This window comes from Molossus molossus, unplaced genomic scaffold (assembly GCF_014108415.1).
Source record: "Molossus molossus isolate mMolMol1 unplaced genomic scaffold, mMolMol1.p scaffold_m16_p_7, whole genome shotgun sequence".
Lineage (NCBI taxonomy): Eukaryota > Metazoa > Chordata > Mammalia > Chiroptera > Molossidae > Molossus > Molossus molossus.
Window position 1 is genome coordinate 10,603,810 of NW_023425401.1, and position 13,601 is coordinate 10,617,410.

Sequence of the window (13,601 nt, forward strand, 5' to 3'; positions counted from 1 at the left end):
GTTCCAGGACCTCCCCAGAGACCCCTTCCCTGTTCAGCCTACATCTGTATTAACACCTGCCTGTGTGGCCCAGGGTGATCCCCAAAACCGATGGTTCCCTAAGCCTCCAGACTCCAGGCCACGTGGCAAGTGCGAGCCTGCCCACTGGAGGGGGCCTGTCCCTGTTACGAGGCACTCACTTTCCCAGTACAGCTGTCCCTGCTTGGAGACTGGCCCTAAATATGTGCATAGGCGGGGACCATCAGGGTTCTGGGTCCAAGGGTCAGCTTGACATGGACTTTGTCCTGAGACTTTGGGGCAAAGTATCTCTGAGTATCCATCTCCCCTCTCTGAATGAGGACACGCACGCCAGCCGTGCCCCCACCCTGCAGGGGACCCCATGAGTAGGGAGGGATTTTGTGAGTTCGAGAGGCCTGGGGATGAGGGATAGGGCCTTGGGCTTCACAGGGACAGGTGGAAAGGCAGGGGCAGACAGAGGTCCTTTCCTGGCTCCCTGTCACCCTCTAGGCAGAGGCCAGCCCACTGTGACCTCCCTTCTGTGACGAAAGCCACAGAGCCCTCCAGGGGGAGATGCCCCTGGATGTGGCCCGTGATGCGGGAGCGGGGGCTCCCAGGAGACCTCGGGCCCGGCTGCTCTTCCTCTCAAAGCTTCTGCAGGTCATCCTTCCCCAGCTGAGCATCACCTGCACCTGGAGCTCACGCAGCTGGCGGGTGGGCCCGCCCCTCCGTGGGCCTGTGCCTCGGGCTCCAGTACCCCTCACAGGAGCTGGTGGGTCAGAAACACGAGCGAAGGAACAGAAGGAGAACCACCTGGGCAGTCCCTGGTCCCGCTGCGAGGAGGCCAGAGGGGCTCAGGGGCTGTCACACTTCGACCCTGCCTGGCCCCATCCCTCACATGCGGGGCTCAAAACTGGGCCCCTGCGGGACAGGACCCCATGTTCCTCAAGGAGCACTGGGCGGGGGCTGCGTCCACCCTCCGAGACCAGGCTTCCCAGGCGGGCCGCGGGCCAGGCCTCCCCTCCGCCTGTACCCCGAGGAGTGGACCCCTCCCTCAGAGACCCTTTGTGGAGACACGGTGATGAAAGAAAACCACAGGAAGTCCGAGGACCTTAGAAGCCATTTTCCTTTATTTTTTTAACATATACTGAAATTCTAATTCCAAAGAGGCACATATGCAGAGCAGACAGAAGCAGGGTCCTAGTATACAGTAGCAAGGACCGGGCCAGGGGTGTGGTCTGCCCTCCTCCCCTCCAGCATGACCTTCAGCCCTCCTGCCCCCGGCCACTGCCCCGGTAGAAACAGAAGCTGGGATGAGGGGGCCAATCTCATGGTCCAGGTAGTAGCCAGAGGCATGGCCTTGGCTGCGAGGCCTGGCCAAGTCATGATCTAGCTGTGGCAGCTGGGGACTCGGTTCCTTCTCTGTTAACTGGGCTAGAAGTCCCTGCTGGGGAATGGGGAAGAGAGCATGCAGGTGTCATGATGTGTCGGTGACCGGTAAGGCTCCTGCTTCTAGATATCTGGGTATTGTGTCTTAGTTTTTGTCACCAGCACGGCTGTGGCACATGGGGACCTGCTCTGGCCCTGGTGGAAGTGAATGGACTGTGTGGACAGCTGCCCCGAGACAGACCCTGTGCTCCGAACCACACTTGGGCTGCGGCTCGAGGCCGACTCTCCCTCTGGGGAGCGACGAGGGAAGGCAGTGGCCTGGGTCACACAAGGAGCCTGTGCCGGTCACCCCGCTGCCGTAAATGCCTCCAACCAGGAGCTCAGCAGTCAGGGGGATCTGCTCCTCCTCCCCCCTCAGGATCAGCTGGGGGCTTGGAAAGCCCCTGAGCGTCCAGCAAGGGCATCTGCTTCCGTGGGCTGAGCCACATCACGGTCATCTGTCCCCAGGCTCGGGGCTTTGGATAACAAACTGTCCCTTAATAAACACACACCTGCAAAACTGCCCCGTGTCGACTGCAGCAGGAGGACATGGAGGACCAAATAATGGTCCAGATGATGCGGTGCTAGGTGGAAAAGAGCAACTGAAACTCAGTGAGAAAACAGGAGTGTCCTCCTTTGACCTCTACATGGCTTTCATGCGGCAGCGCAGCCCTGTCTGGTGAAGCCACCGCGGGGGGAGAGTCCCATGGCTGGACCGGCTGCTGCTTTGAAACATGCATGCTCGCGGGCCCATGTCCATGTGTGCACCTCACAGCTCTCTGCTTGGGAAAGAGCCCGGTGCAGGTGGAAGACATGGCGCCGGTCCAAACTCCGTCTTCCAGAACCACGACGTGTCTACACTTACAGAATCCCAGACAGGGACCTCAGGCCCACAGCGCTCTCTCTGTCCCTGCCACTTTACAGAAGGGGCCACTGAGGCCCGAGAGAGGGACGATGCCCAGGCCTTGCAACACATCCAAGGGAGGCCCCGGAAGCAAGCCGAGCTGCTCGGACAAAGCTTGTCCACCGCTCCCGCGTGGCCCCTCGAAGTAGCCTCGGGGCAAAGTGCACGTTGCAGGGAAGGGCCTTGCCCTAAGGGACAGAGCAGTGATCCGGGGCCCAGCACCCGCCGCAGGTGCGCTCCTCGGGGATGAGGGGACTTTCTGACAAACCTCCTGTCACACTCTGAGGGGACAACTTAGCAGGTGGGTCCCTCTCTTTCGTCTCCTCTGTGACTTCAGGGGAGCGGGTGAGTAGTAAGCCTTGGTCTCCAGGAAGCCCCGAGGCCAGGAAACAGAGAAAGAGAAAGAAAGTGATAGAAACAGCCCCAGATCAGGCTGGGCCACGAAGTCCTGCGGATCTTCGGCAGGTGACTTTGGCCAGCTCGTCAGAGTGTCTACAATATGGATTTCACCCCTCCCCCCTCCGCCCGCCCCTGCCCCGTCCCCGCATGGATGTGTGGCCAGGCCCCTCTACTTGGGCTTCATCTCCACCCTGGAGTTGATGTCGTCGCCATCCAGGTCGTACTCCTCCACCTGGCCGCTGGTGCACACCTTCATGCGGTCCGTGAGGTCGCCGCTGCGCGGGGCCAGGATGAAGTCGTAGATGAGCACGGCCAGGGCGGCCCCGATGAACGGCCCCACCCAGAAAACCTGGAACAGAGCAGGCAGGCTCAGCGGCCACCAGCCTTCGAGCCCCACTGAAGGCCCCTCTCCCGGGACGCTGTCCCCAAGTCTCCCGCCCCACCCCACCCCCCTCCCACCTGTGTCTGGGACAGAGCCAGGCAGCGCTGCACCCCAAATCCCGATTCCAGTGCCCCCCACAACTGGCCTAAGCCGGAACTGGTAGTGGGCATCTCCTTGCCTGAGGCCCAGTTAACGTGCCTGGTGTGGTCAGACCAGCCCCTTCTCGAGGGGCCACCTCCCTGGCCCCGCTGTGGAAGACCAGCCTGGTTTGGTTAAAGACTGGCCTAGAGCACACACCCCAACAGTAAGACAGCCAAGCCTGCGGGCACTTCCTCCACGCTGAGCTCAGCCTATGGGTGGTGAGGCCATCTGTCCTCCCAGCAGCCTGGGGGTAGGCAGGGCCACCGCACCCCAACGCCACAGCTCAGGAAACGGGCCCGGAGAGGGCCAGCAGCCGGCCCACGTCACGCTCAGTGGGAACGCGGCAGAGCCAGGAATGGGGTCTCGCTCTCAGCCACGCTGCTGGGTTGGCTCGGGGTCGGTCTGAGCCCAGGCTGTTCAAGCCACGGCCCACCAGCCCTCCACGTCCGGTCTCAGTGCCCCGGTTCCCTCGGCCCCGCTGCTCCGAGCCTCTGCCTTGGGAGCCATCACGGGGTGGGGCCGGGCCTCCCGTAGGCACCAAGCCCCCCCACCTCCATGGCAGCCCTTACCCAGTGGTCCCTGAAGTTGTTGCTGATCACCGCCGAGCCGAAGGACCGGGCAGGGTTAATGCTGCAGCCGGTGTAGTCGATCTGGAGGGGAAGGGACGGGTGGGCAGAGGGAAGTCAAACAGAGACAGGGAGAGGAGGAAGGTGACAGCAAAGACAGAGGTGGCAATCAGAACCAGATAGAGGGGCACATGGACCCAGAAAAATGGTCAGGAGGCCCCCATGCTCCCCCCTCGTGGGCAGACCTGCCTCCCCCGAAGGCCCAAAGAGCTGATAGCCCCCCCACACACACACACAGGGAATGAGCCCAGTCGAAGGTCCCTTCCACTGCTGGAGACAGGGCACCCTGACAGCCCTGCCTGGCCCGGCCCTCTTCCCCCACCCCCACCTGGGAACCCCCAACTCACCGCCAGCAGGTGTCCCAAGGCCACAGAGAGGCCTATGGCAAGGGGGGCCGAGCCCCCGAGATCACGGCGTCTGCGGTCGGTGGTGGCCAGCACACACAGCACCAGCTGCAGGGTGGCAATGATCTCGATGCCCAGGCCCTGGCCCGAGTTCACACCGGAGGCCAGCTGTGGGAACAGGGGCCCAAGCCGTGGTGAGCAGGGCCGGTGGGGCTGGCTCGGGGCCCTGCAGCCCATCAGCCCCTGCGGCCCGAGCACACAGCTGGGAGTGGACAGCAGGCCTTGTCCCCTCTCTGCCTGTTGACAGGCCTGGGATGCTCTGCCTAGAGACCAGCAAGCCTGTGCGGAGGAGGGACATCTGCACCCAGCTGTACCCAGGCCATAGTCGTTGGGGGTCAAGGTCATAGGCGAGGGGGAGGCCTAGGCATGGGAGGAGGTGGTCAGGACACTCAGGGAAGTCATAGAAGAGAAGCAAATGGGTGGGGACGCCCAGCTGAAGACATTGCTTTTTATCCCCAAAGTCCACAACACTCTACCCCATCCCTGGCTGCATCTAAAGCCCCTGTCCCCACCCTGCCCCTCCCCACCTCTGCCTCTCCCCCGATCCAGTGCTCCCCCAGGTCCCCTTGGCCCTGCCCTCCCTGTCCGCCCCTTCCCTCTCTCTCCTGGCCCAGCCCCCTCCCTCCCTCTGGCCACATGGGCCACCACCCTCTAGCTGTCCCTTGCTCTGGGGCCACTTTTAGTAACATGACTCATGGAAAAGGAAGGGAACGGGAGCTGCTGTGAGGTCACCGAGCCCTCCCCCTGTGGCTGCAGCAGGGAGCCCCTTCTCCAGGGAGCCCCTGCATGCTCCCCCATGTGGGCTCTCAGGGGCCGGGGTGCCCACGCAGAACCCCTGGGCCACACCAGCAAAGGCCCATTCCAAAAGACACCTGGATGTGGTCACACAGGCTGCTTCCCCCGGCAGGGCCAGTGTGTCCAAACAAGCCTGAACTTGAAGTCTCACCCTGAGGGCAGGAGGGTGTCTCCAAGCCAGCTGGGCATTTTGCAAAATCCTAGGTGAGGGGCACTCCTCCAGCCCCCAGAAGTTCTCTCAGCCCCGCACCGAGGGCGTCTTACAAGAACAATTCTCTTTCTGCCTTTGTCTGCGCCCTGGGTCACAGGGAAGGTGACTCACATCCCTGTCCCTGTGCTGCGGCCCCAGCGCAGGGCCATTCCCGGCCGACCCCAGACCTGCGCCCTCAGCTCAGCCAGCTCTCTGGGCAATGCCCACCTCTTCCCACCCGAGGTGGGGCCTGGAGGAGGAGCCCTGTGCTCGGGCCCCTACCCTCTGACTCGCTGGCCCACGGCCAAGCCCCTTGCCTTCTCTGGTCCTCAGTTTCCCCATATGAAATAGACCTAAGGCAATGGGGCTGTTAGGGGCGTTTGGAAAGGGCTGCAGAGGCCGGAGGGAGCAGGCGAGCTGTGCCTTTGTTCTGGTTCTTTTTCATCTTATCCCAGGACGGGGGACAGGCAGGAGGGGGCGCCCTGCTGCACAGGGGTGTGGAGATAGGAGCGAGGCCTCACGGATGCCAGGCTGGGGAGGCCGGCCGCTCGTACCAATGCATCACACGAACACCTGCCACTAGCCTCCGTGTCTGAGCGCTCAGGAAGCTCGGGCCCCTCCTCCTGCCTCTCCTCTGCTCTCCGGGTCGGCCTAATTGCTGCCTGGCAGAGGTCCTGAAACCAGCCCTTCCACACCGATTAATGGAGCCACTGCTCTAAGTGGCTCCCGCCTCATACACCCCCATCTCTGCCCGCCCCTCTCCCAGATGTGGCCTGGATGAGCTCATCGGCTCCCCCATTGTTTAACCAGGTCTGAGCATCCCAGCCCCTGCTCTCCCCAGAGGCACCATTTCCCATGCAAAGTGAGCACGGGCTGGTGCCCTGGCCAGCACTCTGAGGCCACAGGAATGGGCCACCTGCTCCAGAATCTCCAGATGTCCCTTGCTGATTGCCCAGACCCTTCAGAACCTGACTGCCCAGAACCACCTGGGTTGGTGACTTTCCTCTCTCAAAACCCATTACCACCACCACCATCAGGAAGCCTCCCCTGATTGCTTCACTGTCTACTGACCACCTCTCCGTCAACGGCCCACACAGTTGTGTTACTTACATCTGGAAGAACTTGATAATTCAGAATTGGAAGGGGTAATTAAAGGTCGGTTGAAACCTGATGTCCAGGAAAGAGCAGGTTAAAAAATCAACACATATGTTACTATCTACAACCCATTAAATTTGAAACAATTAAAAGTAGGGCCAAGCCCAGGTGTAGTCACTTGTTACTGAAAAATATACACGTTTGCAGATCACTGATTAAGGCCACCAAAAAAATGTAACAACCAGTCTTGTGAAAGCAAATATAAATGACAGACTGATCCACACGTGGTATCTGAAGCTCCTGAACATTGCGAGCTGCATGCCAAGCCCACCAAAGCCACCCCGCAAGGCGCACCCAGGCCCCCGGCTCCGAAGAGCCTTCCCGGGTCCCTGGCTGGAATTAGCGTCTGCGGTTACGCCCCCAGGCCCTCACTGCACTGCGTGAACCTCTTGTAGAGACAGCCCTCCTGCCTCCGATGGGGGGGCTCAGCCGCCTGGTGAGGACAGGGCGGGGGATCTTCCCATCTCCCTGCCAGACCTTGGAGGGGACACGCGCCGTGTGGTTACATAAGTGGAGGAGGGTGCTAATTATCTAGAACTGCCCCCTCTCTGGAGACGGCCTGGATCCAGGGAAATCTCTGGACTCAGGATGGTGTATTCACTTTCTAGCCGGGGACCACAGGCCAGGCGTTATTCTCCGTGGTCCTTTGGGGACAGCCGGTGCAAGGGCTCGGTGAGGTGGTGGACGGGAGGCTGAGACTCAGGGAGGAGACAGCAAAGCCAGGATCCTTGCCCCAGGTATTTGCCTCCCTCACTCACCGGCCAAGGTGCTGGCTACCCACAGGCCCAGCCAAGGGACCGGGCTGTTCCCAGCTTGGACTGGGGACCAGCAGAAGATGGCCCTTCAGCTGCCGGTGTTCCCGAGTGCACAGGCTGGCCTCTCGCAGCAATGATCCTCAGACCCTCTCTGCTGCCCATGGCGGGCTAAGGGAACTTCCAAGGCCCAGGGCCCCTACTGGCCTGGGCACCCTGGCACCCCACTCTTGGGGGTCTCCAGATCCAGACCCAGCTGAGGCTCTGAGCATCTTCTCTTGATGAGCAGGAGCTGGGAGACAGGAGGCCTGCCCGCTGCCCCCTGGACTCACATTGGGGCCCTCAGAGGGCCTGTGCCACCCACCATGGCCATTCATGTGTGCACGCGCCTGATTTAAGGCCACTACGTCAAACCCTGCACTCCCGGTTTGAGACGACACACTTTTCAGCCCACGTGGGACACTCAGACGTGTGGCTGTGCCTTGGCCAGTGCGTGTCGGCCGGCTCTGAGGACCCCAACGCACAGGGCGCCGGCCGCTCTGAGGGGCTCTGTGTTCCGGGGGCTCCGTGCGGCATGTGTCCTGGCAGCCATGCTGGGTGTCTGATGGCGGTTCTGAGCGTGTCACCGTGTGTGCCTGTGTGTCACCCACCCACACAAAGTTGCCACCACTAGCTGAGGGCAGATTGGAGACGGGAAGGAGGCCCCTCGAGTGAGGGAGAGCAGGTCTCAAAGGCCCTTTATTTGCTTGCAGAAGCCATTTTGCCTTCCTGACAAGAAACAATACACAAAGCGATGGCTTCCTCCGTCCCTCCCTCCCCCTCCCTCCGGGCAGCCCTGTCCCTGCCCGCCCCAAGAGGAAGAGGCGCCGTTGGGAAGCCCCCGCCCCACTCCGGGGGTCCCGAGGCCTGCGTGGAGCCACCCAGACTTGAGAACTGCCTCAGGCCCACATGCGTGTACCCTGTGTGTCAGATAACAGTGTGTGTGCATGTGTGCATGTGCTCGTGCATGTGTGCGTGTGTGCGTGTGCTCATGCATGTGTGCATGTGTGTGCACGTGCGTGTGTGCATATGCTTATGTGTGCATGTGTGCATGTGTGTGTGCATGTGTGCATGTGTGTGCATGTGTGTGCATGCGTGCGTGTGCTCATGCGTGTGTGCGTGCATGTATGCGTGTGTGTGTGCGCGCGTGTGTGTGTGCACGCAGCTTAAGTGTGTCCACTTGGGAAAATGGGGGGTCTTGGCTCTGATTCTAACACAGACAGTCTCAGGGGTTTCTCCCCCCCTGAGATGGACCCCTGCCTCCCAGACCCACGGTCACCCTCCCGGGCAGGTCCAGGGACCCACGCACACCGAGCCCTCACAGGACCTCCCACCGCCAGCTGCGCCCCAAAGGCCAGACGCGGGGCAGCGGCTGCCTGGCGGCTCCACCTGCGCGGCGCTGCCGAGGGAGCTCGCTGGCGCGGACGGAGGCAGCCTCTTCCCGGCGGAAACAGTCCCCTGTACTCTGACAGCGAGCCGTCCGCACGGTGGGCCCCAGGACCTCAGAGGGCTCGCTCATTCTCCAGCCTCTTCTACCATCTATTGGGTTGGGGGTTTTGGCCTTGGGTGTGTTCGCCCCACTGGGCAGCGCTGTGGGCAGGGAGCCCCTCTGGTCCCTGGGGAGGGGCCCTGGCTGCGGGACCCTGGCCATGAGGACATTTGCCTGCCTACACCTGCAGGGTGTACGCTCAGCCCCAGCCATTGGCTCTTCCGGAGGGTGGGGACCGAGACCCCAGGGAGGACTTCCTATGCCCCCAGGAAAGCTCTCTAAGCCAGTCCCCAAGGGGCAGGCAGGGGCACATTGGAGCTGCTTGGGGAGAACCCCACTGGGTGCCCGCTGAAGGAATGCCCACTGGGTGGGGCCCAGGAGAAAGCAGGGAGCACTGCCTGGCCGAGTCAGGCTGAGGAGGCCTGCAAGGCGGGAGGGGGGCTGAGGCCTGGGGAGGGGGGCAAGGCGAGTCCCCGGAGGCCGAGGCGCCCTCTCTAAGGCATCACCCTTGCGCTGAGGGCTTCCCTAGGCGAGCCCTGGTTAGACCAGGAGCAAGGCCACAAGGGCCGGGCTGCTCTGAGACTCTGAGGGGGGTAAACAGCCTCAGAAGTTTCCACAGGGAGAGATGTCTCCACCGCAAAGGTCCTGCCTCTCTCTGCGCCCTCCCCCTCATCTGGTTCTGGCTGGAAACGGTAATTATATGTCCCAGCCAGGGCAGCCCCAGCCAGCCCCAGCCCCTCCCTGGGAGCCTGGCAGGACGGGGTCCTTGGAAAACCCTGGCTTCCCTTTCCCCAGCCCCCCTGCCAACTCTGGAGGAGACAGGAGTGGTCCCCACCCTGGAAGAAGCAGTGGCCTGGGGGCCTCTCACTCTGTGGTTGGGGAAACTGAGGCCCAGGAAACTGGGGAAGGGGCAAGTTGAGGGCCACGGTCAGGCCTCTGATGCAGAAAAGACAGTCGGGCCCAGAGTCGGCAGGGCTGAGAGAGACCCCGAGACGGGAGGTTCGTTCTCTACCTGAACCTCCAAGGGGCTTCCCCAGGCCTGGGAAGGCCAGGAATCCAGTCCCCCCTAGGACACAGTCAGACACCGGCCTGAGCCTGAGTCCTCACCATCCTCCAGAACCCCAGCCTCCCACCACGACCCCAGTCGGCCACAGCCTACAAGTCCCAGGCCATGACCCTCCCCGGCCCTCCCCGGCCCCTAAGGCCAGACGGTCCCTGGCCTCCCTGCACCTCTTATCACACCTGCCTCCTGCCTCCTATCACGAGCAGCTGTGCACGGGGCTTATCTCGCACCGGCCGTGGGCTTCCCGGGGCATGGAGCCGGCTGACTCAGCCGCCCTGAGCCCGGCCGTCCGGACCCGGGTGCCGGGGCCCTGAGCAGGGAGCCCAAGAGGGGCAGAGTCAAAGAGCCGATGGTCAGGACCTCTGGGCTCATGGACAAGCATCTGCCACATCCCAGAGCCCAGCCGCGCCCTGCTCGTCCCCGTTCCCAGGCGGCGCTGGGCCATGTGGACCAGGCCACTCGCATGAAGTCACACAGGTAGTAGTGGCTGGGTCTGGCCGGGGCACCAACCCCTGCCCGAGCCCCTCTCCTTGGCCGAAATCGGGTTCTGACTCTTAGAACCAACCAGGAATCCTGCAGGCTGGACAGAGGCCCGGGGTCTCTCCAGGGCATATCCTGAGCCCTGACTCAGTAAGGAGAAAGTTCTCTCTGCCGTGTCCCTGGGGGACACCCCCTGACTCACCCCAACCACTTCCTGCCATTTCTTTCCCTATTTTCTTTGGAAATCTCCATGCCAACGACGGGCTCCACCCTGGCTTGGGTCAGGGTGGGGCCCGGGGCCCAGGGGAGCCCCCCCTGGGGTCTGGAGGAAAGAGAAGCCACCAGCTGGGTGAACTGGTCTCTGTCCCTCTTGAGGACTGAGGCCACCCCCAGGTCCCATCAAATCCCAGGTCCAGTGTCTGACAGGCTCGCTCGGCAGGTGGGAGACTCTGCCTCCACCATGCGGGCTGGGCAGTGCCCTGGTCCCACGACAATGCGCAGAGCACTCGAGTTCAGCATGTCCCCTTGGGGCCTCTTAGCCAGACCCCTGGAAAGGGTGATACACTCAAGCCCAGGAAGCAAGTTTGCTGGAGGGATGGGCGTGGCAGAGAGCTGTCGAGACACCTAGGTTCCCTGGTGGAGCTCAGGGGCCTTGGCTCCAAGGAAACAGCAAGTTAGCAGCAGACGGGTCCTGTCCCCTGGCACAGGGAAGGCCCCTGAACCAGGCTGCCCCTTCCCCTCCCCGTCTGCAACCTGCCCAGCCCAGGTATTGGGGTGACTCTGGAAAGTGGAGGCCAGAGAGGGGAAGAGACACTGGAGCAGGGTGTGGCCAAATCAGGATGGCACAGGCGTGTCCTCCGGGCATCTGCCTGGATGCCCGTGTTAGAGAGGACCAAGCCCGCCAGCAGAGGCCTGTCCTGCCTGTCCCTGGAAAGGGGGGGGGGGTAAAGAGGGGCCCAGCAAGCCTGGGGAGACATAGCTCTTCCCCTCTGAGGACCATCCCATCATGCCCAGCTGAGCTCCAGTGGGAACCTGGCCCTACCCAGAAGGGCACTGCCGCTGCCTGGCTCTGCCCCAACTGGAGAGACAGGCCTGGAGGGGCATGGCCCTTATGCCCACCACGGCCATGTCTTCCCTGACCAAAGTCTAAACTGCAGCCTGCAGGGCTAATCTTTAACCTCGCCCCGAGGCTGCGGGCTCTCCAGAGGGCTGGGGGAGGTGTCACTGGGACGCAAGGAGCGCTAACCCCGGTGGCAGGGCCGGGCTAGCTGCCTCTGCACACACCTTACCAAGCCAGGGACTGAACTTTGCCTGGGAAGCCGGAGGACAGTCACCCCGTAACCACCCACGGTCATCTCCCTTACTGTCCCCACACCCTCCTGCCCTGCCCGGGCCCCGCCAGCCTCCTTTCTGCTGATCTGATCCCTCCTCTCTGCTCCCTGGCCTCTCCCCCTCCCTGGGCCAGCACCCCTCAGGTGCTCCACGGCAGCCTTCAAGCCTTCCTCAGCCTGTCGGGCCAAACTTCCCCCCGCTGTGGCCCAGGCCCAGCCTGAGTATGCCCTTGGCCCGGGGTCTGGAAAAGCCCAGGTCTGAGGCAGCCTGCAGCCGCAGCCAGAGGCCAATTAGCTGCGCTAAGCGCCCACGAGACATTCTTCTCAGCAGCTGCCACCCAGTTGCCAACATCTGCTTAACATTAGTGCCCCTAGCCCAGGCCCTATTCAAGCCACAGGCGGTGGGCACAGGCGGGGACACACTCGCCCCCCACGGGCTCCCACAGCTGCACTCACTTGCTCACGGACATGCGTGCAGAAACAGACACCCACGGAGCCTCCGTTCACACAAACTCGAAACCCGCGCCGGCATCCACGTGCATCCCGCATTCACACACGGACACACGGGACACCCCTCTCAGTGCCCAGCGGCAGAGTGGAGCCCGGACAGGGGCCAGCCGTCCCTGCCCTGGCTCACCCTGCCGTCCAGGAAAGCCACCTGCAAACAGCCCGACACGGTTCTGTGCCCGAGTCTGTCCGACTCCTGGGGCCAGAGGAGTGGGAAGGGATTTTCCTGAAGGCAGTTTGTTTGGGGACCCGTGTGAGTGTGGGGCTCCCTGGAGGTCCACGAGGCCCCCTACAGGAGTCCTGCCCCCACACCTGCAGACCTGCCTGCGGGCATCTGGCTCGGGGGCTGGGACAGGCTGCAGGAGGAGGGAGCGGCCGCACGGGCATGGCTGAGGGGGCAGAAACTACAGGAGAATCGCTGCCCAGACGTTCGCTGCTTCCAGGGCTTAGTCCCCACAATAGGTGCCCTCAGGGGACATTGGCAAGACTGTTATTCTCTGGGCCTCAGCTTCCCACAGTGCCTGGCAGAAAACACTCGGGCTGCACATGGAGCTGAGTTCCAGCCCTCGGTCTCCATGGCCTCTAGCAACCTCCTGTCCTCTCTGTTCCCCAGCGTCCCCATCTGCGCAGTGGGTGGAGGATGAGACGGGCAGGCCCCCTACTCACCTCGTTGCGGCCCAGGGAGTTGCCGGGCAGGGAAGAAGTGATGCCCGAGAGGATGGCGGTGGCGACGATGGCCCCCACGCACTGGGCGACAATGTACATGACAGCCCGGAGGACGCTGATCTGGCAGCTGAGCAGCAGCCCCAGCGTGACAGCGGGGTTGAGGTGGGCGCCGCTGATGTGGCCCACGCTCTGGGCCATCGTGGCGATGCTCAGCCCGAAGGCCAGTGACACCTTCACATTGTCCTGGGAGGCACCTGACGTCTGGTTGTTCTTCAGCGGGAAATTGAAGCCCAGGGCACAACCGATGCTGATGACAATGAAGAGGGTCATGGCCAGGAACTCGGCCACCACCGCCCTCCAAAAGAGCTTCTTCTTGAACTCGCTGGCCATGCTGGCAGGGGGCTTGGCTGGAGACCGCTGCCTGGTGCTCGACTCCCTCTGAGAGCTGAGCCACAGCCCAGGCTGGGCCTATTTATAGGGCCCCGGGGGGTGGGAGGGGGGGGAGCACAAAGGGAGGAAGGCCTCTCCTTGCTCCTGGCCCGCCCCACACCGCACGGCCTCCTCTCGATGGATGCAGACACAGCTCCGCGGTTGGACTGCCAACTTTCCCTCCTCCTCTCACCCCTCCCTCCCTCCCGCCCGCCCTCCCTCCGCCCTCAGCCCTGCCCAGCCCCAGGAGGCAGGCAGAAGGCTGCCACCGCTCTAATAGGCTTTGGGAAATTCCTCCAAGTTGGCCCCACTCAGGGGGCCAGAGAACTCCAGGGGTCCCGCCCTGAGTGCCAAGCTTACGGGGTGCCCAAGGGCAGAGCCAAGCAGTCCAGATGCGGTGCGTGGACACTGCCCTCCCTGGCTC

At 62.8% G+C, this 13,601-nt stretch overlaps 1 protein-coding gene across 1 annotated transcript; it reads right to left on the reverse strand.

Annotated features, from left to right (window-relative positions):
• Positions 1-1,105: 1,105 nt before the first annotated feature.
• Positions 1,106-13,347, reverse strand: AQP1 (aquaporin 1 (Colton blood group)). The gene is made up of 4 exons (XM_036246588.1): positions 12,749-13,347; positions 4,225-4,389; positions 3,821-3,901; positions 1,106-3,077 (listed from the first exon to the last, which is right to left on the reverse strand). Exons 1-4 carry the CDS (start codon positions 13,136-13,138, stop codon positions 2,898-2,900), a joined length of 816 nt encoding a protein of 271 aa, XP_036102481.1. The 5' UTR covers positions 13,139-13,347; the 3' UTR covers positions 1,106-2,897.
• Positions 13,348-13,601: the final 254 nt, after the last annotated feature.